Source organism: Panthera uncia (assembly GCF_023721935.1).
Source record: "Panthera uncia isolate 11264 chromosome B2 unlocalized genomic scaffold, Puncia_PCG_1.0 HiC_scaffold_24, whole genome shotgun sequence".
NCBI lineage: Eukaryota > Metazoa > Chordata > Mammalia > Carnivora > Felidae > Panthera > Panthera uncia.
The window spans coordinates 24,017,757-24,045,536 of record NW_026057580.1 but is presented as its reverse complement, the minus strand read 5'-3'; the positions used below and the strand labels follow the sequence as shown (position 1 = coordinate 24,045,536).

Below are 27,780 nucleotides of genomic sequence, written 5' to 3'. Positions count from 1 at the left end.
TAATATGACAAATGGTGAATTCTTAACACATCTGCTTTTCAGCATTTCCTTTCTTTTTTTTTTAAATTTTTAAAATTTTTGTTTATTTTTGAGAGAGACAGAGACAGAGCACAAGCAGGGGAGGGGCAGAGAGAGAGGGAGACACAGAATCCAAAGCAGACTCCAGACTCTGAGCTGTCAGCACAGAGCCCAACGTGGCGGTTGAACCCACAAGCCGTGAGATCATGACCTGAATCAACGTCAGGCACTTAACACACTGAGCCACCCAGGCACCCTCCAGTATTGTCACTATTTTGTAATGCAATGTTCCGAATGATCTTTTAGTTTCAGTCATTTTTCTATGTACCGAGTCTGGATTTTTTTTTTTTTTTAAACTTTATCTTTTGGAGCAGTTTTAGATTCATAGTAAAATTGAGAGGAAGGTACAGAGAGTTCCCATAATCCAAACTGGATTTTATACAGGGGTTAGAGGAAAAGGTTGTGTCTAGTTAACTTTTGTTAAATATGTATTTTATTCTGAAATCTTTTGATATTACCTAGAGACAAAAGAATTTATTAGTAATCTATTAAAAATTTTTTTAAAACATTAACAAATTCTTTACCTACCTTTCATTTTTAAGGGTTTTTAATTTAAAACATTAATCTGCAGCTAATATAATTCATATTTTTGTGATCATAAAACAGCATAATACATTTACTTTCCTTGGACATCATATCAGAAATTGGCGGGGCACCTGGGTGGCTCATTCAGTTAAGCATCTGACTTTGACTCAGGTCATGATCTCACAGTTCTTGGGTTTGAGCCCTGCATCAGCTCTGTGCTGACAGCTCGGAGCCTGGAGCCTGCTTCAGATTCTGTGTCTCCCTCTCTCTCTGTCCCTTCCCCACTTGTGTACTCTCACTCTCTCTTTCAAAAGTAAATAAAACATTAAAAAATAAATCAGAAATTGGCACTTTTGGGGGAAATATTATTAACTGTTCATAAACTGTGATGTCCACTATTTCAAGATTTATATCTTTAGGGTGGGATTTTGGTGAATGCCTGGTAACAGTAGTTCGACCAGCCTTGTGCCAGTAGTAGTAACACTGCCACATTAGGATATGAACAGCAGCATCCAGAAGACGGAAAACAAGGTGTTTTCTAAACATTACATTTACGTTCACAGAGGAGCAAGAGGAATCTGTGTATAACCTGTACATCTCTGAAGTTCGAAACATTAGACTTCGGTTAGAGAGTTGCGAAGATCGGTTGATTAGACAGATCCGCACTCCACTGGAAAGAGATGATTTGCATGAAAGTGTGTTCAGAATCACTGAGCAGGAGGTGAGATTCGTAAATGTGTTGGGACAGAATTAACTTAAGGTAAATTACTGTCTCGGTGACCTTCATTGTCAAACTCCGGTGACTTCATATGCTCAGCTTTGCCCACTGGTCACGTTGTGAGATCTCATTATGTGTTTATTTCTTATTGTGAAGCAGGATTCTGTAATTCAGTTCTATATTTGACTCCAGTAAATGTAGAAATGTGTACCCTCTTACTGGACTTGTCATAGTGAAAGTCATCATATGTTTATTGACCACCTGCTGAATGCAGAAGCGCGGAGTTAGATATTTGTGCCCAAGGAGATGGGCAGTAAGGGAATTACTGATTATGAGACTTGAATGCTGTGGCTTACTTTCCATGATAAAGAAAAATTAAAGAATATGTAGCTTTTTAAGTCAGTGATTATAATGTAAATTGTGTGTTTTTAAACTGTTTTAGGAAAGATGCCCCATCTGGAGTGATAGCCCAATACCTATGTTTATTCTCTGTTTTATAGAAACTAAAGAAAGAGCTGGAGCGACTTAAAGATGATTTGGGAACAATCACAAATAAATGTGAAGAATTTTTCAGTCAAGCAGCAACCTCTGCATCAGTGCCCACCTTACGGTCTGAGCTCGGTGTGGTCATTCAGAACATGAACCAAGTCTATTCTATGTCTTCCACTTACATAGATAAGTATGTAATCTATGTCTTTTTATTTATTTTTATTTTTTTATAGTTTATTTTGAGAGAGAGAGAGAGTGTGAGTGGGGGAGGGGCAGGGAGAGAGGGGGAGAGAGAGAATCCCAAGCAGGCTCCATGCTGCCAGCACAGAGCCCAGTGTTGGGCTCAAATCCACAAAACCGTGAGGTCATGACCTGAGAAGAAACCAAGAGTCGGATACCCAACCTACTGAGCCACCCAGGCACCCCTGTAACCACTGTCTTAATATAAATTTGCTTCATGGGGTGCCTGGGTGGCTCAGTCATTTGAGTGACCAACTTCGGCTCAGGTCATGATCTCATGGTTTGTGAGTTCGAGCTACACGTTGGGCTCTGTGCTGACAGCTCAGAGCCTGAAGCCTCTTTCGGATTCTGTGTCTCCCTCTCTCTCTGCCTCTCCCCGACTCATGCTCTGTCTCTCTCTGTCTCAGAAATAAATAAACATTAAAAAAATTTTTTTAAAAATTTGCTTCATACAACTGTCCTATATACACATGCTGTTCATTTAAAACATTCATCTTTATGAAAGTAAATACTCCCTTTTTTGTTTTAATAACAAATATACTAAATATTTCCATGGATTTATTATGCTTCATATTGAAAGGAAATGTGCCTCAGATTAGAGCATATGTGGACAGGTGTTCCCACATTTTGCCCATAGTTTTAATCCCACATCTGTTGGAGCCCATAGTATTTTTTCCTCTAGAGCTTGGTCTAAATAAGGTTTGAAAGAAGACCACCTTATGTTGCAATCTCTTGCAAAAAAGCATTTGCAGGGCAGGGCATGAGAACACATGCCCTCCATTAAGAAGAGAGTTAGTTGAATGTTGATCTCGTAGTAAATGTCTCAGTGCTGCAAGATGAAGAACAGCTGTATCGTGCATCATTATGGTGCATCAGGACTGTGTTATTGGAAAATAAACATTTACTAATAGGAAGCTGTTGTTGCATTCTCTTTTTTAGACTGAAAACTGTTAATTTGGTGTTGAAAAACACTCAAGCAGCAGAAGCCCTTGTAAAACTCTATGAAACTAAACTGTGTGAAGAGGAAGCAGTTATAGCTGACAAGAATAACATTGAGAATCTAATAAGTACCTTAAAGGTATGTGTCTCACTTCTGGCTCTTTTGTAAGGTCATACTTTATTTCTCCAGCACCTGGATCTTCAAACATTAAGTAAATAACTTAATTTGAATTTCATTTCATATCTCTCTATAGCCATACCTTAGCATAAATGAGTCATTTTTAGTTTGTGGATAGTTTTTCTCGTTTGAAATTTGCATCTTTTTGATAATAGCTTTTTATAATCAATTCATGTGAGCAAAAGGAGTTGAAGCTAAAAATTATGTTATTTTTAGTAGATTCTCTTGCTGAAAGAGGCAGTTAAGACATTAAGGATGTAAGTAGAGGAGTTAATTCAAGAAGGGAAGTAGACAGGTAATTGTACTCGTCTGTATTGATATTTCTATGTATAAAGCATGAGTATAAAATTATTGCGAAGGAGTGAAAAATGGTCTCTTTGATTTTTAATGCAAGTATTCACTTTTAACCAATGAGATTAGTAGATACTTAAGAAATAGTCTTGCTTAATTTTGTTTTATTGATATGCAAATTATTTTAGGCTGAACTTTATAAAATTGCCTTTTTTAAAGATCAAAGTGCAGTCAGATATTGATAATTTCATATGGTTCAAACTAATATATTATTTTTGTTTATGAAAGATAGTCTTTCCTTTATTTTATTTTATATCAGTCATTTGTACATAAATTGTAAAATTAGGTAAAGAGTGTTTGCCTAGTGAGTGGTTGACACATTTTTATAACTTTCACCCATTAATGTATTTTAGCAATGGAGGTCTGAAGTAGATGAAAAGAGAGAGGTATTCCATGCATTAGAGGATGAGTTGCAGAAAGCTAAAGCCATCAGTGATGAAATGTTTAAAACCTATAAAGAACGGGACCTTGATTTTGACTGGCACAAAGAAAAAGCAGACCAATTAGTTGAAAGGTGGCAAAATATTCACGTTCAGATTGACAACAGGTTAGTATCCTCTTGTGTTCAGTTTCAGCACAGATGTAATGTTTATCCTTGTGTTCTAGTAAAATCTAAAGTTACTAGGTTTTTTAAAACTTCATATATAGTTAATTTCACAGAGTTACTTTCCATATATAGTTAATTTGATTAATTGCAAGGGCTCTATCTAATTATATTTCTTTTTGTTTTGGTGGACTTTAGCAAGACAGTTAACTTCAAAATAAATGTTTTTCAACTCTTTTAATTAAAAAATGTTTTCAGTGTTTATTTTGAGAGAGAGAGTGTGAGAGAAGGAGAGTGGGGGAGTGGCAGAGAGTGGGAGAGAGAGAGAGAAAGAGAGAGAGAGAATCCTAATCAAGCTCCATACTGGCAGCAGAGAGACCGATGTGGGGCTCAAACTCATGAACCCTGAGATTATGACCTGAGCCCAAATCAGGAATTGGATGCTTAACCATCTGAGCCACCCAGGAGCCCCTTAACTCTATTTTGTTAAAACTGCTGATGTGTTCTGGCATTTGTATAGTAAATCTACTTGTCTTTTCTGAAGGCAAAAAATAAGTTATAATTGTTATTACCAACGTACAATATTCAAATAACCAAGACTTAGTAAGAACATGGATCATGTGTTTGAGAGGGCTGTATGAGTCAATCTGTACTACACCTAAGAAGTGTAAAGCGATTGTAATGACCTGATGTTCATTTTAATTTAGGTTACAAGAAAGTTGAAATCATTCACCCAGTGACTGAAGTAAAAAAGTGAAAGCAAATGGGATGGTTTTAGGGCTCATCTTAATGGAAATCAAGTCCTGTCCTTTATCATTCATTGTAATGTTTATATTAATGCCAATAAAGTGCTTTTATAATACAGGGCCATTCTTGAGAAGTAAAATTATGTCCAAATATATGTCATCTAATTTCTGTAAAATATGTGTTATGTAGTAAATGTTTAATGTAGTAGTCTTAAAATCATAGAAACTGAGGTTTGTTTGTTTTTTTCTCACACTTCCTAGAAAGCACTCTCTGAGTCCATGTTGAACCATCCATTGAAATACTTTGTCATTATTTCAAAAGAGAACTGCCATTGGATGCAAGCTTTGGGTATTTAAGATATGCCAATTGATAATAATTATGGTTAAGTTTCCAATTTTCTTGATTTTTAGCTTTAGTCTGTTGGGCTTGAACCTAGAAAAATCAGAACTACTAAGTTGTACAACCCCAGGACAAAATGTTTATATTCAACCTAAGCCAGTATGGAGTGAGTCCCTTGGAGATAGGCCTTGAATTTTTTACACTTATCCCTATTGTACCTAGTGCATTGTGTGTCTCACTATACCTTGCACTCTCTTAAGGGATACTGTTGGAAACTATGAGTATCTTGTTTTTATTCTCTTAGGTTACGGGACTTAGAAGGCATTGGCAAATCACTGAAGTACTATAGAGATACTTATCACCCTTTAGATGATTGGATCCAGCAAGTTGAAACTACCCAGAGAAAAATTCAGGAAAATCAGCCTGAAAATAGTAAAACTCTAGCCACACAGTTGAATCAACAGAAGGTATGTAAAAACAGTTTCTTATACTAAGGTTGTGCCTGCATTTGGTGAGTCATGACCCTTATCTTCCTTTACCTTGTTAAAAGAAAAAGCCAGCAACTATCTGGAGGAAGGTAAGGAGTAAATCATAAACATTAAAATCCTATAGTCCCAACTTACATCCATCACGTACTTTGATTTCTTGGAAGTCGTTTTTGAAAATATAAGGCATTAGAAAATAGCATGTTGGGAAAGTGTTCAAATTTAATCATTTACTCATAAGTATGGTCATTTAATCATTAGTTGGAAATCTCTTTGGCACTTTGGTGGCCACAATAGTTTTGCAGTATCTTAAATAAATAAAAATGGCTAGTGTCTGTAGAAAATTAAACAGCCACGTTTGACAGAGAATTGAATTCTTTGAGATTTCTGTTCCATCTTGAGGGGACAGTAGTGTCCAGTTCCACTTTGATCAGGAATGGGGGGGGGGGGCAAGGCCTTCAAGTCCACTTTTGGATAATTCCTGGGGAGTGTAGTAATTTTTGCTTTGGAAGCCCCCTGAGGCTGGGTCACTTATGTGGCTTAATCTAGAAGTGTGTAATTTGCCTCACTACATATTAAGTACAAAGGACTAAGGAGCTTTATTATTAAAGGGTGTGGTTATTTCTTAGTTCCTGAGCATTTTAGTAGTTAAATAGCATAGAGTTCCTTGTTCTCTTTCTTCTAAACTGTATGTGTTTGTAGATGCTGGTGTCCGAAATAGAAATGAAACAGAGCAAAATGGATGAGTGTCAAAAATATGCAGAACAGTACTCAACTACAGTGAAGGTAAGAAAATTCAGTTACTTGTGTCAAGTTCAATGTTCAGGTATGTGATTCAACAAAATACTGAAGAAAAAAAAAGCCTCTGCAAATAATTTCACTGTGTTAAAAAGTAAAAACAGAGAATCTTCATTTGAACCCTGTGACACTTACCTAATAATTCTTTGTGACACGTGAGGCACATGTCAGCCTCGGGTTCATTCATTTTCTCCCAATCACACATGACACCCCAGAATAAATGCATAGCTCTGAAATTTTTTTTTTTTTTTTTTTATCATTTTGTGCATGTTTGTGTATGTTCTGTCTCTCTCTTTCTCTCTCTCTGTCTGTCTCTCTTCTTTACTATTGCTAGAATATTCCCTGGAAGAGCTTGACTTTCTTAGGAGACAGTTCCCATGTGTTTGAAGCTGTTGACAATGCCTGGGCTTAAGCCATCAGACCTACTCTTCCATTGCCCAGCCAGAGGAAAGGGAGGCTGAATATAACTAGCATATTGTAACTAAATGTTCCCATGAACTTCTAAAGAGACCTAGGAAACTTTTCTGATCACCCTAAATATTTCTTATTTTTATTACCACCTTGGAAACATTCCAGGATTAGATAGATTCCTAAAAGTGTAGTTTTGCAGTAATTTCATAATGTTGCTCAGTGAAACTAGGTTCCATTTCTCTGTATCGAGTCACCGAGTCACTGTAGAATGAAGGGTCAATGCTTTGCTTTAAATAATTTAGTCTTATTGACTCCATTATACAGGACTATGAATTACAAACAATGACCTACCGGGCCATGGTAGATTCACAACAAAAATCTCCAGTGAAACGCCGAAGAATGCAGAGCTCAGCAGATCTTATTATTCAAGAGGTAGTAAAAGCATGAAAGAAGGGAGGGGACATAAAAGAGAGAAACACTACTGAAAGAATTATAATTGTCTATTTGTATTGTAGTAGAATATATATAATAGGAAATGTACCATTTTAACCATTTTTAAGTGTGCAGTTCAGTGGCACTCAGTATATTCACAGTGTTTTGCAAACATGACCACTGCCCGTTTCCAGAACTTTTTTCCTTGTCCCAAAAAAGAAACTCTCTACCTAAAACAATACATTTTATTAAGGGTTCTAGAAAATCCTTTGAAAAGCTTTATTCCAATATTAAGTATTAATTACAGAGAATTATAAATGTACTTCATCATTACATTTAGAGGAGAATTGTCATGTAGTATGGTTTGCACAGCAGTAAGAAGCTCATTCCTGCCTACTTACCACTATTGGGCAGTTGTGTATTTTACTGTCACAAAGCCTAGTTAATGTTATAATTATTAATCAACATTCAGTAAACTCACTTAGAGCCACTGGAGATTGTGTTTTTATTATTTATTTCATTATTTGCAGTTCATGGACCTAAGGACCCGATATACTGCTCTGGTCACCCTCATGACACAATATATTAAATTTGCTGGTGATTCATTAAAGAGGCTGGAAGAGGAGGAGGTAACCATTAACTATGAACAGCTAACTAAAAGGAACTATAATATTTTTGGGAAAACAAAAAAAAACTGTACATGGTTGAGAAGTAATTATTTAATTAGAAAATCACAATGAGAAAGAGTAGAGGCCTAGGATTTTTTGGTTTGTTTCTAAGATTCTCTCAAATAGGGAAGACATTGTTGATCTTCATTCTAAGATGCTAATATTATTAGAGTCATGGCTCTATTTAAATTATGGAATGTTGGTAGTTTGGCAGAATTTTTTTCATTTTTTCTCACATTTGAGAAGTATACTTCTTTGAAGTATAGTTACTATGGTTAAAATGTCTACAGAAATACTACTTAAACACATTTCTCTTAAGCATTTTAAAGTGATTTACATCTTAAGGATTTAAAACATAAAATCAATCAATTTAGAAGAAACAGGTTTTTGCAAAAAATGATACTACTTTTTAAGAATTGTGGAGGTTTTTATTTTGATTTTTCCTAAAGATCTATGGTGAATGGTAAAAAGACTATTTAAGTACCATTCTAATTTGGAGGATTTCTGTGTTTTTATTCTACATTCACAAAATATATTCAGAAGTAGAGCAAGCAGTTGATGAAAATACATTGTCATAAAAGGTTGTTGTATCTAATTTTGAAGGGATAATGCTATGCTTTATTATCTTAATATGTTTTCTATGCCTAACCTCAGAACAGACAAAAATAGTAGACAGAATGCTAAAGTAAATAAATTGCGAGGCATTAGCTGTTTTAAATTAGGCTGTTGATAATTCTGAAGATGATTATACTTGGTGTTAACACTTCTTATAATGAGAGAATGTAAATGGTAGTGAATGTCGAATAGATGTTACTCTATTTTCTACTATTTTAGTCTGTTCAGAGTTAACAGTTTTCTGCAACTAATTCACTAATATAGCTAATTGCAAGTCTTTATAACTAGATTTCTTTGCACTTAGAAAGGAGAACCAGAATATTTGTGACCAAATAATCAGTATACATCTCTCATCAGTGAAAGAACATCTATAATTTTTTTTTACCTTTTTAGTTTTTGAGAGATATGATTCCACTTAAAATGATATGTAGATCTTTTAGATTGCATATTTAGTAGTTAAATGTAAGTCTTTTTCCTTTCTTAATAGTGTATATGTGATTTGCACATACATGAGCCACTTAGCTTAGTTTATCTGATGAGGTATAATACTAGAAGTTGATAGAACCAAAAAATATTTCAGAAAGCCTGAGATAATATACAAATTAGGCTTGTCATCTTTTGAAATGTAAAAGATTCATATTGGATTGAAAGTCAAAACAGTAGAGTTTATGGAGGACCATGCAGGGACTGTAACTCAAAATAGATAGAACACATTCCTGATTAAAAATTCACCAGTAAAGGATCATGTTAATGGAGCATCTTATAAAAGATACATAGTTCGGTTTTCAGACCCAGGGAACAGTCTGCAAAGACTTACATTGGATGTCTTGGTCTGATAGCAGAATTTTTTAAATAATAAACATAAAATCAAAGAGGGATACAAGTTAATTTCAAAAGATGAAACCCAACTAAAGAAATGTTAGTGGAGTATAATGGGTATTAGATGGATAAAGAGATTTTCTAATCTGTGTTGAGAGAAAAACATATCAAGCATTAATTGATGGGATTAAAGGACAGCATGTCCTTTCTGACTTTTCATTTTTCTAACCTCAGAACATGACAGAAGAAAAAAACAGCTCAAAACCTCTTAGCAACAGCTAAGTTTTAAAAGATTTTGATAAGGAATTGAGATGAAAAAAAAAACAAAAACAGAAATTACCTCAAAAAAAAAAATACTGAAAATTTGATATTTAAGCAGATAGCATGATTCAGTGTCACCAGTTGATCCTGATAACAAAATAAAATAGAGCACTAATTTTTGCATGTTGTGATGAGATTTGTTTTTATATTCATATTCTTATTAGGAGAAACCATATTTAGGTTAGCAGGAAACAACTGATATTCTTGTCAAAATTATTGGGGATCAAAAATTAGAAGAAGTGGATTAGGATGTGTGGTCTATGATGTAAATTAAATTCTTAAAATTCACCAAAGCCTCTCAAAGAAAAAAAAATCTACCTAGAATAATTTTTCTACTCCTGTTTAAATTGTTTCTAATTATGATAATTTTGAGTTAGTGATATGAAACTAATAGTCTTATGGTATTAATAAAGAGAAATTAAATTAGAATTATATACTAGCCCTGATCATGTAGTCCTGTAGTCAATGCAGAATGTATTCCTCCTAGCTGAGACTGATTCTTCTATCATTTGAAAAATAATTTTTTTTTATTCTATACATTGGAGCTGACTCCCTAATTATATTTTTAAAAGCATTTGTATTTAACAAATATCTTTATATTTATGGAGTATCTAAAGGTACTTGTCAAGGTGGATTCATATGAGACATGTCATTAACAACAGCAACAAAATCTGTGAGTATATGAAGCACATCTTTTCTAAAGGGACTATAGCTGCCTTTGCATTAGCAACTCTGATTATTATAATTGTCATAATATGGCAAGTATAAAGAAATAAGGAATTTGGCTTGAGAAATTACAAGTTTTTATATAATTTTCCTCCTTCCCCATGTTAGGTATTATTTCTTGTTTTGAGTCTTTAAAGTAGTACCAAAACTCCATATTTCGTTTCTTTAACCATAAAACAGAGAGATGTAAATATCATTTTAAATTTCCATTGGGTGACATATTGAAAACTAAATTTTTAATTGTCATTCCGTTCCTTTATGTTCTTAGCTTGTAGGACTAAGTTGTGAGTGAAAGCTGAAAGGGCTCCGTTGTGAGTCTTACTTCCCACTTTGTCACTCACCTGTTGTGAGGGTTTTCAAAAGTATTTGACCTCCCTGCACCTCAGTGTCTTCATCTGTAAAAGGTTGGGGTCATGCTGTATGTTTTGTGAGGTCCCTCCTTTCTTGCTGTAAAATCTTGAGCCTACCTAATTTTTAAAATGAAATTGTTCTTGAGAGACAAGAAAAGATTCTTTGGGTTAGCAAACCTGACATGAAGGATTTTTTTTTCGCTTTTCCCATTGCCAGCTTTCTGAAGCTTCCTCTCTGGAAGGTGGTGGTGGTGGTGGTGGTGCTTGTTCTGCGATTTGTTTCCCTTGTTTTTATAAGTACTTTTATGAGCATCGCTTCAGGTTTTTGTGGATAAATTTGAATAGAACACTTTGACACTTTTAAACATCTCTTGTAGATTAAAAAGTGTAAGGAGACTTCTGAACATGGGGCATATTCAGATCTGCTTCAGCGTCAAAAGGCAACAATGATTGAGAATAGCAAACTTACGGGAAAGATAAGTGAATTGGAGAGAATGGTAGCTGAACTAAAGAAGCAGAAGTCTCGAGCAGAGGAAGAACTTCCAAAGGTCAAGGAGGCTGCAGAAAATGAATTGAGAAAGCAGCAGAGAAACGTGGAAGACATTGCTCTGCAGAAAATCAGGGCTGAGAGTGAGGCCAAGCAGTACCGCAGGGAGCTGGAGACCATTGTGAGGGAGAAGGAGGCTGCAGAACGGGAGCTGGAGCGGGTGCGAAGGCTCACCCTGGAGGCCGAGGCCAAGAGGGCAGCAGTGGAAGAAAACCTCCTGAACTTCCGGAACCAGTTAGAGGAGAACACCTTCACCAGGAGGACCCTGGAAGATCATCTTAAAAGAAAAGATTCGAGTCTCAATGACCTGGAACAACAAAAAAATAAATTGATGGAAGAATTGAGAAGAAAGAGAGACAACGAGGAGGAACTCTTGAAGCTGATAAAGCAGATGGAAAAAGACCTAACATTTCAAAAACGGATAGCAGAGGAACAGTTGAAAGAAAAGCAGAAAATTGAACGGGAAGCAAGAAGAAGAATAACTGAAATGCAGTATCCGTGTAGAGAAAACACATCGCCTGCCTGTGTGGTCGCCCAGGCTACGCCATACAGGGGAACAGCAGACAAACAGAAAACAGAAGAACTCAAACAGCAGGTAGATGAGCTAACTGTCGCCAATAGAAAGGCCGAAAAAGACATGAGAGAGCTGAAGTACGAACTCAGTGCCCTTCAGCTTGAAAAAACTTCATCTGAGGAAAAGGCTCGTTTGCTAAAAGAAAAACTGGATGAAACAAATAATACGCTGAAGTGCCTGAAGTTAGAGTTGGAAAGGAAGGATCAGGTGGAGGAAGGGTATTCTCAACAGCTCAGAGAACTTAGTAGGCAGTTGAACCAAACCACAGACAAAGCTGAAGAAGTTTTGCAGGAAGCTAATGATCTTAAGAAAATAAAGCACAATTATGAACTGGAATTAGAATGTCTTCAACAGGAAAAAGGGAAGCTGCAAAGAGAAGTAGACAGGATCACTAGGACCCGTGCTGTGGCGGAGAGAGATATTCAGCATTTAAATTCACAAGTGAATTCTCTTCAGGCTGAGAAGGAATCCTCTAATGAAAGAGTACGATTCTGCCAGAGAAAGTCGGATCATCTAAAAGAACAGTTTGAGAAAAGCCATGCACAGTTGCTCCAAAACATTAAAGCTGAAAAAGAAAATAATGATAAGATCCAGAAGCTTAATGAAGAATTGAAGAAAAGTAATGAGTGTGCAGAAACGCTAAAACAAAAGGTCGATGAGCTCACGAGGCAGAATAATGAAACCAAGTTAATGATGCAGAGAATTCAGGCCGAATCGGCGAACGTGGTTTTAGAGAAACAGGCTATCCAGCAAAGATGTGAGGCCCTGAAAATTCAGGCAGATGGTTTTAGAGATCAGCTACGCAACACAAACGAACACTTGCATAAGCAGACAAAAACAGAACAGGATTTCCATAGAAAAATTAAATGCCTCGAAGAAGACCTGGCCAAAAGTCAAAATTTAGTCAGTGAATTTAAGCAAAAGTGTGACCAGCAGAACATTATCATCCAGAATACTGAGAAGGAGGTTAGAAACCTGAGTGCAGAGCTGACCGCTTCCAAAGAGGAGAAGCGACGAGGGGAGCAGAAGGTACAGCTGCAGCAGGCTCAGGTGCAGGAGTTAAATAACAGGTTGAAACAGGTACAAGACGAGCTGCACTTAAAGACCATAGAGGAGCAGATGACCCACAGAAAGATGCTTCTGTTTCAGGAGGAATCTGACAAGTTCAAACGCTCAGCAGAGGAGTTTCGGAAAAAGATGGAAAAGTTAATGGACTCCAAAGTTATCACTGAAAAGGATATCTCAGGCATCCAGCTTGACTTTGTGTCTCTCCAGCAAGAAAACTGCAGGGCTCAAGAGAACGCCAAGCTGTGTGAGACAAGTATTAGAGAACTTGAAAGACAGCTTCAGCAGTATCGTGAGCAAATGCAACGAGGGCAGAATGTGGAAGCAAATCATTACCAAAAGTGCCGGAAACTTGAAGATGAGCTGGTAGCCCAGAAACGTGAAGTTGAACGCCTGAAGCAAAAGATGGATCAGCAGATAAAGGAACACGAGCATCAGTTAGTTTTGCTCCAGTGTGAAATCCAAAAAAAGAACCCAGCCAAAGACTGTACCTTCAAACCGGATTTTGAGATGGCAGTAAAGGAGCATCAGCACACCGGAGAACTGTCCTGTAGGAACATGGGGCAGCTTCGCCCAGCGACCAGATCTCCATTGCTGAGAAGGACGCGAGAGTCACAGCAGTCAGAGGAAAAATGGCAACATCGGGTTGTTGACCAGATACCAAAGGAAGTCCAATTCTGGCCATCAGGGGCACCGCTTGAGAAAGAGAAAAGCCAGCAGTGTTACTCTGAGTATTTTTCGCAGACAAGCACTGAATTACAGATAACTTTCGATGAGGCAAACCCTATTACAAAACTGTCAGAAATCGAGAAGATAAGAGATGAAGCTCTGTACAATTCCAGGCCACCGGTTAGGTATCAGGATGACAAATGTGCAATGGACCTGGCGAAGCTTTTGGCCCCCTTAGAGGTATACTCTGGATTCTGAGACCTTATCAACTACCTCATGTCAAGTTTCCTCTTGTGTTTTCTTTCTCTGCTACACTAAATTTTTTAATAACATTGAGCAAGATTGGCCCTTTGTAGTTCTGGCAGAAACTAATGCTATCATTTTCTAGTGATTGACTTGAATCTTTACTACAAATTATCATTCTTTAGTTTTTAAATGTTTGAGATCAAATACACAGATGTAATAGTTATACTGTGACATCTATGGTATTATATTCCGATGGACATTTTTTTCTTGAATGTTTATTTTGAGAAAGAGAGCAAGTGCACACATGCGTGAGCAGGGGAGGGGCAGAGAGAGAGGGGGAGAGAGAGAATTTCAATCAGGCTTCATGCTATCAGCACAGAGTCGGCCCCAGGGCTCAGCCTCTGGAACCATGGGGTCATGACCTGAGCTGAAACCAAGAGTCGGACGACTGAGCCACCCAGGCACCCCTGAAGGATGTTTTTTTGTTTGTTTTAAAAGCTAGGAAAACCAAGAAGTTCACTTTAATTTCTAACAGTTTCTGGGGACACATTTCATCTTTTTTAAACATTTCATTTTTTTAAGATTTTATTTTTAAGTAATCTCTATACCCAATGTGGGGCTCGAACTTACAACCCCAAGATCAAGAGTCACACACTCTACTGACTGAGCCAGCCAGGTGTCCCTAAACATACCATTTTAACACCTTTATTGTCATCCAGGTAAACCTCACACTCTCAAAATAATATTACTTGTCCCTGAACCCTCTTTGTTTTGAAATTTTTCTTCTCTTTACTTATTTTTGTTATTGTAGGAAGTATATTTGGATTAAGGATGGGTAAAGTGACGTCATGTTCTTTAGATGGCCTTTAACGTCTCATGAATTCCTATTACAGATAGCTAAGAGCAAGCAGTATGATATGCACACAGAAGTCACCACATTAAAACAAGAAAAGAACCCAGGTCCCAGTGCTGAAGAATGGACGCTGGAAGGGTGCAGAGCATCCGGTGGACTCCAGAGAGAGTTTATTAAGAAAGGCTCAGAACGAGAGACCTTCCAGAATTTGGATGGCGATCACGTGTGTTCAGTTAGGGACGATGAATTTAAATTCCAAGGTCTCCGGCACACTGTGACTGCCAGGCAGTTGGTTGAAGCTAAGCTTCTGGACATGAAAACAGTAGAGCAGCTGCGACTTGGTCTCAAGACCGTTGGCGAAGTTCAGAAAACCCTTAGCAAGTTTTTGACGAGAGCCACCTCAATTGCAGGGCTTTATCTAGAATCCACAAAAGAAAAGATTTCATTTGCCTCGGCAGCCAAGAACATCATAATAGACAAAATGATGGCTTTAGCATTTTTAGAAGCTCAAGCCGCAACAGGCTTTATCATCAATCCCATTTCAGGTCAGACCTACTCTGTTGAAGATGCCATCCTTGAAGGAGTTATTGACCCCGAATTCAAAATTAGACTCCTTGAGGCAGAGAAGGCAGCCCTGGGGTATTCATATTCTTCTAAGACATTGTCAGTGTTCCAAGCTATGGAAAATAGAATGCTTGACAGACAAAAAGGTAAACATATGTTGGAGGCCCAGATTGCCAGTGGGGGCGTCATTGACCCTGTGAGAGGCATCCGCGTTCCTCCCGAAGTTGCTGTGCAGCAAGGCTTGTTAAATAATGCCATCCTTCAATTTTTACATGAGCCATCCAGCAACACGAGAGTTTTTCCTAATCCCAATAACAAGCAAGCTCTCTATTACTCAGAACTACTGCGGATGTGTGTGTTTGATGTAGATTGCCAGTGCTTTCTGTTTCCCTTCGGGGAGAGGAGCATTTCCAATCTCAATGTAGGGAAGACCCATAGGATTTCTGTAGTAGATATTAAAACAGGAGCAGAACTGACTGCATATGAGGCTTTCCAGAGAAACCTAATTGACAAAAGTACCTATCTTGAGCTTTCAGGGCAACAGTATCAGTGGAAGGAAGCCACGTTTTTTGAATCTTATGGGCATCCTTCTCATATGCTGACCGATACTAAAACAGGATTACAGTTCAATATCAATGAGGCTATCGAGCAGGGAACAATTGACAAGGCCTTGGTCAAAAAGTACCAGGAAGGGCTCATCACACTTACAGAACTTGCTGACTCCCTGCTGAGCCGGCTGGTTCCCAAGAAGGATTTGCACAGTCCTATTGCGGGGTACTGGCTGACCACTACTGGGGAAAGGATCTCTGTCCTAAAGGCCTCCCGCAGAAATTTGGTCGACCGGATTACTGCCCTCAGATGCCTTGAAGCCCAAGTCAGCACAGGGGGCATAATAGATCCTCTCACCGGCAAAAAGTACCGAGTGGCAGAAGCTTTGCACAGAGGCCTTGTTGATGAGGGGTTTGCCCAGCAGCTGCGACAGTGTGACTTAGTAATCACGGGGATCGGCCATCCCGTCACTAACAAAGTGATGTCAGTGGCGGAGGCTGTGAATGCAAATATCATCAGTAAGGAAATGGGAATGAGATGTTTGGAATTCCAGTACTTGACCGGGGGGTTGATAGAGCCCCAGGTTCATTCCCGGCTGTCACTAGAAGAGGCTCTGCAAGTGGGTATTATAGATGTTTTCATTGCTACGAAACTCAAAGATCAAAAGTCCCATGTCAGAAATATAATATGCCCTCAAACAAAAAGAAAGTTGACATACAAAGAAGCTTTAGAAAAAGCTGATTTTGATTTCCACACAGGACTTAAACTCTTAGAAGTATCTGAACCTTTAATGACGGGAATTTCTAGCCTTTACTATTCTTCGTAATAGCACATGTTTAAGTAACTGTGCATGGGAGTGATGCTGTCTACTTCATATCTGTCCAGAGCATGACAACATGAGTTAAATAGACAGTCTAGCAACTATGTCATGTACTCAAAAGGGCTGTTTATTTCTTGAGGGCTGGAAATGGCTGACTGTTCAGAAGAGAGAATAATTTTTAAATTGAGAGTCACAAAATATTTACTCTTCTTCAAAATGGTTTCCTTTGGCTTTTGGGTTAGTCTTGTCTACCCACCCCCCCAAAAAAAAGGTATTTTATCTAGAATATGGGGTAAACTTGATGAACTCCAGCAAGTTCATAGCATCCTTTCTTCAGAATTCCTCGTCACTGAATAGATCCAGCCTGAGGTTAGGGCTCCCATTTGTTAAGTGATCCATTACACTCATTGAAAGAGCACCTCAAAAAGCACCATAGAATCAAAGAGAAAGATGTAAATTTGTTCCCACATCCCTGAAGCTATTGTGTTTCAGATGGCCTTGAAAAGTGAAAAAGTTTTTAATTTTTTGTACATTGTAACTTTCTTTACATATTAAATGTTTACCACAATCTCCCATTTCCAGGTGGACTCTGTAATTAAAAGTAACATTGTGTGTTGGAAAAGGGGGAAAGATTTTTCTTCATTCTGTGTATTTTTCATACGTATGTACACATTCACACCTCTTTCAGCTTTCACTTGTTTGATACTTTTCTGTGAAGACAATTGTGATTGTAATGCGAATGCAAAGGCAGCAGCAATTCAAAGATCTTCTAGTGCTTCATGAATAAAATTGAGTTTATTTGTCATATTGGTAGACCAGCTGGGAGTTTAGACTGATGATTATAGAATGTCACAGCTTCCTTTGCCACCATAAACATTTTGGAAGTACATCTGCTATGTGATGTGATAAACATGGTTAAGGAAATGAATAAAATACTCAGTAACCTGGTGTGATGAAAAAATATTTCTACATTCTTGTTTTCTGTGGAGAGGTCAGTTTCATAGCTCAATCATTTACTGGAATATATTTTTTTTTTTTACCACTCACACTTGTCAGAAGTCACTGGAAGAAGAAAAGAAAGAACATGTTGAAAAAGCCAAAGAATTACAGAAATGGGTATCAAATATCACCAAGACATTGAGAGATGACGAGAAGGCTGGAAAATCTCCCTTCTCTAAGCAAAAGGTATTCACTGAGGTTCTAGTTTAATCATAATAATGGTAGAATTTACTGAGTTGAAGCAGTCAAAGTAAAAAAACCACTTTAGTTCTTTACCTTAATTTTCCCCAATTTTATAGGCAATTACAATGATGGCCAGAGAGGTTAAACCTGCCCAAGGAATTACAGTATGCAGCAGAAGAGGTGTCTCTGATTCCAAAGCCTGAACTACATCTATTAGTCTTACTATTAGTGCTTCTTCTAATGGTTAGATCTGCTTCTTGATTATAGTGAAGAGAGTCGCTAAGGAGCAGAGTCATCCTATTTTGTGCCCAGATTAAATCCATGCACTCCTTATCATAAAGATATGGTCTCGTTCTCACAAAGGTTAACAAAAAGGTTCAGGAACAACGAATACAAACTAGGATATCAACATTATTGAGGATTTAATTTAGCTGTGCTTTGTATTTTACAAAGAAGTGTTCTCTAGTCAGTCACTGGAAATTCTAGATTATTTCCCGCACCTAAATGAATTCTTTTGTGCTGTGGTCTGTATTCTCCAGCTGCTCAGCACTAGTTGGATAGCTGCAGCTTGTGAGATGTTAGTGCTCCATGATGGCCATTGGAAGGTGCTACTTGAATCTCTCAGGGCATCGATAGCTAAGGTCCAGTGTTGACGATGCTGGCCTTGACACCGGAATTGAGGCTGTAATAAAAAAAAAATAAGTTTCCACTAAGTTAAGCAGCATTTTTCTCAACTTGCCCTCCTGCTGCTGCCTGACCCTAGGAAATGATGGGGCTCTCATTAGCTTCCTCTTCTAGCTTTGCATCAGTGTTCAGTTGTCATCAGTTGAAACAGACATTATTGACATAATTAAATAGAAAACTTCAGTGTCTTGTCTAATTTTGCCTGTGATATGAGGGCAGATGTAACTTATCTGGGGTTCCCCTTAGAGAAGTATATAGACCCAAGGATATACTTGGATTAGTATTCAACTGAAATAAAGCCATATTAGCTCATAGTCTTACATACTGTATTTCATATTAGTGTGGAAGAAATCAGAAGTTGACAAGCAATTACATTTGGTGTCTGAAACCCCAAACCGTCAAAGCAACTTTATACAAATATTTAGCTTAAACTATTTTCTCCTTTTCCCCCCTATCAGAGAAAGAACTAAAATATGAACATAAACCTCAGCAAGGATTTCTTGGGGGAACAAGTTTCTTTTGAGAAATGTGGATGATAAACCTTGGTATTTTCTTATTCTGCACTTTTAAATTGCCCAAAACTTCACTAAATTCGTTTTACTAGATCTAGTAGACACTTTTTAAATGCAGATCATGCCCTAAATCCTACATCTCTAATAAAGATTGCCTTTGTGTCAAGTGAAATTTAAGGAAATTTGATGTAATAAATGTGTGTATTAAAAATCATTATGGCCTCATGATTACCTGTAATCATGAAAAAAACAGACTTTAAGTTGACTTTGTTCTGAATAGAGTACATTGGGAGAAAATAGACTTTTCATTTGCCCATCATTTCCTCTCATTTCTGCTTGTTTAAAAGAGTGGCAGTCCATTTCTGAAAGTATTCAGAAGTAATACACTGCGTAATTGGGAAAAAATGTTACAACTTCTTGCTTTTCCCTAAACAGATAAATTTTATTCCTCTGTCATAGATGAATTTTGCAAAGTTTAGAAATCGAAAATATTTAATCTTGGTCTGCATATCTACAGATTAATGCTTTCACCATAATTTTTTCAAAAAGAGCAGGGTATACAAGAGCATGGGAGAAGGAGGACACTCTTTTGGAGTAGTGTTCCACGTTCATGTATCTTTTTGATGTAAGGATGATGTTGGGCCAGTGGAAAATCTCTGGCCACTTGGGATGTGAAGGCAACCTTTATTCACTGTTGGGCTGTGACAAATGCGACAACCATATGTTGTAGCAGTATTATTGCCTATGAAAATGATGACATTATGGTTAGAGAGACTTTCCCTAATTAGCATTCTAAATAAAGTAGTCTTCTTATTCAGGCCTGTACAGTGGTAATCACTGATCGGTTTTTCACTTGTGCCACCCAGAAAGTAGTCCCTTCATTTGGATCTTAATTAAAACTTGATTAATGTTTAAAAATTCCTATTTTCTAGTCTTGATGAGGGGGAGAGTTTGAGCATGTTTTCTTAACCTTGCAGATTTCCAGTGAAGAAATATCAACCAAGAAGGAACAAGTATCTGAAGCACTTCAAACCATGCAGCTGTTTTTGGCAAAACATGGAGACAAGTATGTTGGTTTTTATTAGCTCTTTTATTCAAATTAGAGAAGTGATGTTAATGTTCAACAAAGCAAAAGCTGATAAATTTTAATTGAGGTTTAAAAAATGGAAGCCAATTAGAAATTTACTTAATATAATAACATACAACTATAAACTTAGCAATTTAATTGTCACTTTTAGTCACGTCTAGTGTTTACCAAAACCCTGAAATGTACCTATTATTCCCAGATATTAGTGAGAAGAAAATGAGTTCAGGGAGATTAAAGATCAGTAGCTAGTGAGTAGTAAAGATTCTAAGGCAAGAGTAATTCTAAGTAGTATTCTCTGTGACTTTACTTTTTGGAAAATGTGTGTGGATATATTGTTCACTTTTCTTTGCTGAGACTTGCAGCAACATGATTTTGTATAGTTTGGTCCCACTTTTTCCAAAAGAGCACTTCATTTATTTCAGCTAGTGCCTCAGGCAGGGAAGAAATCTACCCTTTTCTTAAATCTTTTTTGGGGCTGTCCCCAGGATCATTCCACAATGACTTTGTTTTGTACCTTAGAGAATCAGGTTAATCTCCTTGTAAATTTTTTTACCTTTATTCATGCTTCAGTCTGAACAAGTTTCATCTTGAGTAATGGTATCTTTCTGTCCCATTTCTGTGTTGGAACTAACAGATATTTCCCTTTGTCGGATAACAGCAATTGTTATTTTAGAAATGTGTATATGCTGGAGAAGTGCTGATCTATTAATTCATATCCTTTCCTCCAGTCTGTTTCTCAGGCAAGAGAAGGATTCCTGGATGTGTAAGGGCCATTCTTAATTTTCATACACAGTCATTCTGAGACTTGGGCAATCTGTATCTGAGGGTTTATTTTATGACCACGTGCTTATTTAGAAAAGGATTCTACTTTGCAAAATCATTGAGCCTAATATGTTGTCTTCATCACTTGAAGCCTTGCATTTCTTTTTTCATACTTTCTGGTTATTTTAGAATGACAGATGAAGAAAGAAATGAATTGGAAAAACAAGTGAAGTCTCTTCAAGAAAGTTATAATTCATTCTTCAGTGAATCTCTGAAACAACTACAAGAATCACAAACCTTAGGAGATACAAAGGTAGAGGAGAAGGTAATATAATTTTTTTAAAACACGATGTTCTTTCAAGATTCTTAGCTTTACTGCATGGTTATAGAAATATATGTCAATGAGGAAGAAATGACCTTGAATTTGTGTACATGGAAAAAACATGGATGGAATTTATCTATTTAGAGATCTCAGTGTTGTGTATTAAATTCAGTCCTACACTTGCCGTCATCAGTTTCTGTGACATCTTAATCTCTGCCTTGCATGGTAAAAGAAAAGAATCATTCATTTTTCTAACTCTTCTCTTTAAAAGCCATTTGTCTGCTATATTAGGTATTTTACTATGTATAAAGTAACCTTGGGTCATCTCTAAAGATGACATTGGAGTGTTAGGAACTTTTTTGATTTTTAGAGATAACCATGAGATTTATTTGAGCGAAACTGGGCCATTTGCCATAGTGAGGATGCCCTAGCATCTTCTTACAATGTAACAGAAATCGCTTAAAATTTGGCCTGTTCTTAAACTTTTGAACCGTGACAATACATATTCACAATTTGCAACACAATATTCAGTACTGAAAAAGTTATCTTCATATTCAATTTCCTTACTCCCTGGAATACTTTACACACTACTTGTCACATTTTGGGGGTATGTAACAATTTTTCTGGTTCATTTTTACTGTCTGCGAACAAGGTCTGTATGCTGTAAACATCAATAGCATGGGGTTTGATACTCTCTTTCATGTCAGTTGACTAATCTCACCCAGTTGCAGAGAGCATGATTTGCCTTCTTAGGTATGTGTTCTGTTTTCTCACTATCATCATTTACTCTGTTGTGTCCTCACTAACCTTGTTAATGTACACAATATTAAGTTTTCAATTCACAGATGCATGTTGTTTTCAAAGCTTTTATCACATCCTGTGCTGTTGAATAGATCACTGACATAGATCACTTGTGCATTTGAGCTGCCTAACATTCACAGCATTGCTGCGCCTTGGTAAGTAGAGGATTTTCATGTTGAAGTGTATTATTTATTTAAAAAAAATGCCAACTAAGTTTCATGAAATTCTGCCCACCCTTGGCTCACACACTGACCTGAGAATTTTGTATTTTCCTTTCAGCTGGCTAAAGTGATTGCAGGCACCATTGATGAGACAACTGGAGAAGTCCTGTCAGTCTTTCAGGCAGTTTTAAGAGGCCTTATTGACTATGACACAGGAATCAGGTTGCTTGAGACACAGCTAATGATTTCTGGTCTGATTTCACCAGAATTAAGAAAATGTTTTGACCTCCAAGATGCCAAAAGTCATGGCCTTATTGATGAACAAGTTTTATGCCAACTCAAAGAACTAAATCAAGCAAAGGAGATCATTTCCACCATGTCATCTACCACAATTCCAGTGCTGGAAGCTTTGGCTCAAGGCATGATATCAGAATCTATGGCCATCAGAGTGCTTGAGATACTACTTTCCACTGGCTTTCTAGTTATTCCAGCCACCGGAGAACAGCTGACCCTACAGAAGGCTTTCCAACAGAACTTGGTTTCTTCAGCGTTATTTTCTAAAGTCCTGGAGAGGCAAAATATGTGTAAGGATCTTATTGACCCCTGCACCGCTGAGAAGGTGTCTTTCGTAGATATTATACAGAGAAGTATTTTACAGGAAAACACTGGGATGCGGCTTCTACCTGTGAGACCACAAGAAGGAGGTAGAATAACATTAAAATGTGGAAGAAACATAAGCATTTTAAGGGCGGCTCATGAAGGTCTCATAGACCGGGAAACCATGTTTAGGTTATTAGGCGCACAGCTGCTTTCTGGAGGTTTGATCAATTGCAATTCTGGTCAGAGAATGACTGTTGAAGAAGCTTTGATGGAAGGGGTGATTGACAGAGACACGGCTAACAGTATTCTCACATATCAGGTTCAAACAGGTGGAATCATCCACTCAAATCCTGCTAAACGTTTAACCGTGGATGAAGCAGTCCAGTGTGATCTCATAACTTCGAGCAGTGCTCTTTTGGTACTAGAGGCTCAGCGAGGCTATGTGGGACTCATCTGGCCTCACTCTGGTGAAATATTTCCTACATCTTCTTCCTTGCAGCAAGAATTGATTACAAATGAATTGGCATACAAAATCCTGAATGGCAGGCAGAAAATAGCTGCTCTTTATATTCCAGAAACTTCTCAAGTCATTGGTTTGGATGTTGCTAAGCAGCTGGGAATTATAGATAATAACACGGCATCGATTTTAAAAAGTATAATACTGCCTGATAAAATGCCAGATTTGGGAGATTTAGAAGCTTGTAAAAATGCCAGAAGATGGCTCTCTTTTTGTAAATTCCAACCATCCACAGTCCATGATTACAGGCAAGAAGAGGATGTTTTTGATGGAGAAGAGCCAGTGGCAACTCAGAGCTCGGAACAAACTAAAAAATTATTCCTGTCTTATTTGATGATAAATAGCTATATGGATGCAAACACAGGGCAGAGGCTTTTGTTATACGATGGAGACTTGAATGAAGCTGTTGGTATGCTACTGGAAGGCTCTAGTGCCGAGTTTGAGGACACACCCGTAAAAGAATGTCTTGATGTCTTAGGACTCCCTGGTGTATTTCTGAATAATGCTCCAAGTAGAGGAAGGGATGACAGTGTAGCTTCACTGACTAGTTTTGATAAATGTTATTGCAGAGAACCTAAGTGTAAAGAAATCCCTGAGGAGAGAAAGAATGCCGTAGATGAAGAGTTTAATGAAATGGGAAATAACATTACCAGTGGTGAATATCATCAGTCAGAAAACCTGGCAAATATAATAGCAACTGATCATAAAGTTAAGAATTCATCCAGTGTGCGTGTTCCCAATTCTGTATCGTGTTTAACACAGCCTGGACTTGTACCAGTTAGCATGCTTAGACAAGACTCTGAAAACATACTTAAAAACTGTGAAAATCAAAGTCAAGTTGGAATAAATGAAGATGAAGATGAATGTAGTCATTCTAAACATACTCAAAACTTTGCAAGTGACTCGATAACAAATCCTATTATGAAATCAAAAACTAGTAGAACCAGTGATTTGAACGAAAAAGAGAATGAAGATAATATAAGCAGGGATTTGACAACCTTTGACTATTCTCCCAGGCTGAGTGCCTTGCTAAGTCATGATAAATTGAGGAATGATCAGGAAAGTCTTAATGATTTACATACCACAGAGAGCCATGGAAACAAATGTAAAGACTCTACTTTGTCATTCAGTGACCAAACCATGTTATCGGGTCAAAGAATGGGAGAAAAGTTTCAAGACCAGTTTCTGGGAATTGCAGCTATCAATATCAGTTTACAGGGAGAACACTGTCAACAAAATCCTTTAAATATAGGTGACAGTGATCCTCAGGTACCGTCTCACAATGATAAATATAATTCAGATATTTATGGTGAAGATGAAGAACCGCATGCTGCTTCTCAGCAGAAACCTGAAGACGGGAAAAATGAGTCCCAAGTGGAAGAGTACTCCTGTGCCACAACTCCACAGGGTGACACTGATAATGCCAACCCATCTCGTATCTGTGGTACATCGCTGCTTGAAGAAACTGTCTGCGCCAGTGACTATGAGACGTCACTGCTGGATGATCAGCACAGTGTGACAGAAACAGACACAGATAGTGATGATGATTTTTATGATACCCCCTTGTTTGAAGACGACGACCATGATTCTCTGCTTCTTGAAGGTGATGATTGTGACTGTCTACAGCCTGAGGACTATGCCACACTGCAAGAGGAAAACGATGGGGCTGCTCCTCCTGGTGATGTTTTTTATGATGTTTCAAAAGAGATTGAAAATTCTGTGGTGACCCAGGGAGCACTGGTTGATAGCTTAAGTGTGAGGGAGGACACACGGTCTCCTCAGGGTTTTCTCACAGGTACTGAGAAAGCTGAATTCGATTCTGGTGAAAGAGTACGCTCAAATTCAGCTGACTCAGACAAGGACAATGGACAGTTGCTGGAAACTGTATCAGAAAGTGAAAGTGCAAACAGCCTTGAAGGTGATGAGTGTGACTCATTGGCTGATTATGAAATTGTAGAGGGAAAAGAGAGCTTCAGTGCTTCTCTAACATTTGATGACACTGGGTGTTGGAGAAGGAGACAAGAAGAACATATAGCTGAACAAGAATTTAAATCTGATACTGAGCATTTAGATTCTGTGCAAAGTGAAGAAAGTTATGGGTATTATGTATGTGACAGTAATGATCAGGATGATGATGACGATTCCGATGATGATGATGGTGACAGTGAAGAAGGAGTAGAAGGTGAAAATGGAAAGCCCCCATACCAAGATGAGGGTATGAATAGCCAGCTGCGTGCCACCATAGTAAGTGAAAAGGAAAATGGTCGTGAAAATCAAAGTGTTACTAAAGTAATTCTCCCGGATAAAGCGCACAACTACAGTTCTTCAGAAAAACAGCAAAGTGTAAATGTTTTACAACTAGAATCAACTAGTAAAAATAGCTTAGTTACTGAAAGAAGCAACCTTCCAGAATATACACCTGAGGCTGTTGGAAAAAGCAAAGAAGACCTGTTGAATCATGACATGGCTCTTAAGGATATATTGCTGACTATCACTAGAGACACTGAATCAGAAAACACCTCTGGCTCTGTAGGTGTTTTAAATAATACTAATACCTGTTCGACTTCTGAAGTAGATAAGCATCCCATGAATGTAAAGTTTCAGTTGATTCAAGAGCCAGAGTCTACTGACACTGTGAAAAGTGGAGATCAGTATTTTGACAATGTGACAATTCAGGACTCCTCTCCTTTTGATAAAATCATTTGTCCTGAGCCTGATTTAACAGGAAAACCTGCTGAGGAAAGCCATTTGTCATCCGTAGCCTGTGTAAGTGCCAAAGATCATCAAGTACCTGAAAGAGGCCTAGTTAAAAAGAACAGTGGCCAAAATGGTATACTAACAGAAGATGAAACATATGTTCATAAAATGTGCTCACGTAAAGGAGATGTGCTTAGAGAAGGGCTAGAAGAAGAGAGTAGGTCTCTCAGACCTCTGCCTGGTGAAAGTACAAGGAAGAATCTTGATTTAGTGAATGATCAATTTCCATTTCCGGCAGTCACAGATAGTGAAGAACATAATGTGAAAGAAAGCCTGAAAAAAACAACTGTAACTCTTGCAGATGAACCACAGAATCTACAAACAGTGGTCAGCAAAAGTCCTGTTCAGTTTGAGAATCTTGAAGAGATATTTGAATCCTCAATTTCCAAAGTGATCAGTGATGACATTCTTTCTGACATTCCATTGTCTGAAGGGAATACAGATACTGAGAAAGATTCATTCACTGATGGACCTGACAAAGAATCTGACCTGTTCACGTATTTAAAACATTGTGCCAAAGATGTAAAAGCAAAAGATGTATTGAAACCAAATGGAGATATACCAAGCTGTGTTCTAATGGCTTCCCCTGCTGTGAAAGAAGACATACAGTTCGGAATAAATAATGCAAAAGAGAAGACAGCTCTTACCCAGGAAGTCTCACCTCTAAATGAGACGGCCCAACAGAATGATCTTTGTAGTAACGAAAGTGCCTCAGAAGGGGGAACAGAAGTTGGTCACTTCACACCAGAAAGGAATGAAAGCACACTTTCAATCTTTCCTCTTAAAAACGTGGAAGACTTTGGGGAAAATACTGATTTTGTGTCACCAGAACTCTGCTCAAATGTGATAAGAAATGATAACTCCAGTAACCCTTTAAGCACGGACTACTTATTTTCAGAAATTCACGGTAAGATGGAAACAATTGAGCAACAGCAGCGAAAAGAACAAGCTTTGTCTCTAGGACTCCAAGAAAAGGAGGTTCACATTCCTGAGTCATCTCAAGTATTTGTTGAGGATGTAGAAAGTAGATTGGAAGAAGGTCCTATGAATCCTCAAGAGGTTGGAGAATCTCCAGTCTGTTCAGACACTGAAATTTTAATTCAAAGCTTAATTGAAAGGGTAAACACATTACAGTTGGCAAAAGAAGCATCTAGTGTGCCCAGTGATTCTAAAATTGGTGACTGTTCTAGAGTTTCCCCCATGAATAACTCACCAGAACTAAAAGCAGAGAGTAGAGATGATCCATTCTGTATTGCCAATCTTAAGTCTGAGTTTCTCTTTAATATACTTAAGCAGAATCAGTATAGTCAGAAAATTACTGGAGCATTTGAATTGATGAAAGAATTAACCCAGATGGAGTATGAGCTCGAGAAAAGAGGTATTACATCCAAAGTACTTCCATTGCAACTTGAAAATATTTTCTATAAGCTGCTCGCTGACACATATTCAGAGAAAGTAGAGCAGGTCAGAGACCTGAATCAAAAATCATCCACTGCTTCGGAGGTTGTGGATGAAAAGTCACACATTCTTGATGATCTTAAAGGTGAAGAAGGAAACCACTGTTCCCATAATTTACAAAACCTAAAAGATACCGGACTTGAAAACCCGACTGCGTGTGCATCGGCATTGCCGAGCGATGAGAAGCTGGGGGAGCTATGCAGTGATATCCCAGAACATCTGGAAAGTATTGCAGGGTCAAAACGAGTGACTTCAGGAGATAGCTCAATGGAACAAG

The 27,780-nt window shown here is 37.7% G+C and overlaps 1 protein-coding gene and 1 long non-coding RNA gene across 24 annotated transcripts in view; one reads left to right on the top strand and one right to left on the bottom strand.

The window, feature by feature from the left end:
• DST (dystonin) overlaps nt 1-27,780 on the top strand; it is a 493,789-nt gene that overhangs the window by 329,465 nt on the left and 136,544 nt on the right. For 14 of the 23 annotated variants that reach the window (XM_049652833.1, XM_049652831.1, XM_049652828.1 and 11 more), the window contains 12 exons: nt 1,167-1,324; nt 1,822-2,000; nt 2,990-3,128; nt 3,872-4,065; nt 5,453-5,615; nt 6,336-6,419; nt 7,167-7,274; nt 7,805-7,903; nt 17,717-17,845; nt 20,016-20,104; nt 21,077-21,212; nt 22,290-27,779. In XM_049652833.1, coding sequence (XP_049508790.1) covers nt 1,167-1,324; nt 1,822-2,000; nt 2,990-3,128; nt 3,872-4,065; nt 5,453-5,615; nt 6,336-6,419; nt 7,167-7,274; nt 7,805-7,903; nt 17,717-17,845; nt 20,016-20,104; nt 21,077-21,212; nt 22,290-27,779 — 6,968 coding nt within the window. Of the gene's footprint in view, nt 1-1,166; nt 1,325-1,821; nt 2,001-2,989; nt 3,129-3,871; nt 4,066-5,452; nt 5,616-6,335; nt 6,420-7,166; nt 7,275-7,804; nt 7,904-11,150; nt 13,869-14,767; nt 17,338-17,716; nt 17,846-20,015; nt 20,105-21,076; nt 21,213-22,289; nt 27,780 lie in introns of those variants that run through there. The other 9 variants (XM_049652843.1, XM_049652842.1, XM_049652841.1 and 6 more) reach the window with 2 other exon arrangements.
• The window catches only part of LOC125937918 (uncharacterized), a 35,803-nt gene continuing 26,270 nt past the window's right edge, over nt 18,248-27,780 (bottom strand). Inside the window, exon 3 of the long non-coding RNA XR_007462551.1 lies at nt 18,248-18,524. This is a non-coding gene — a long non-coding RNA (uncharacterized LOC125937918). The remainder of the gene's footprint in view (nt 18,525-27,780) is intronic.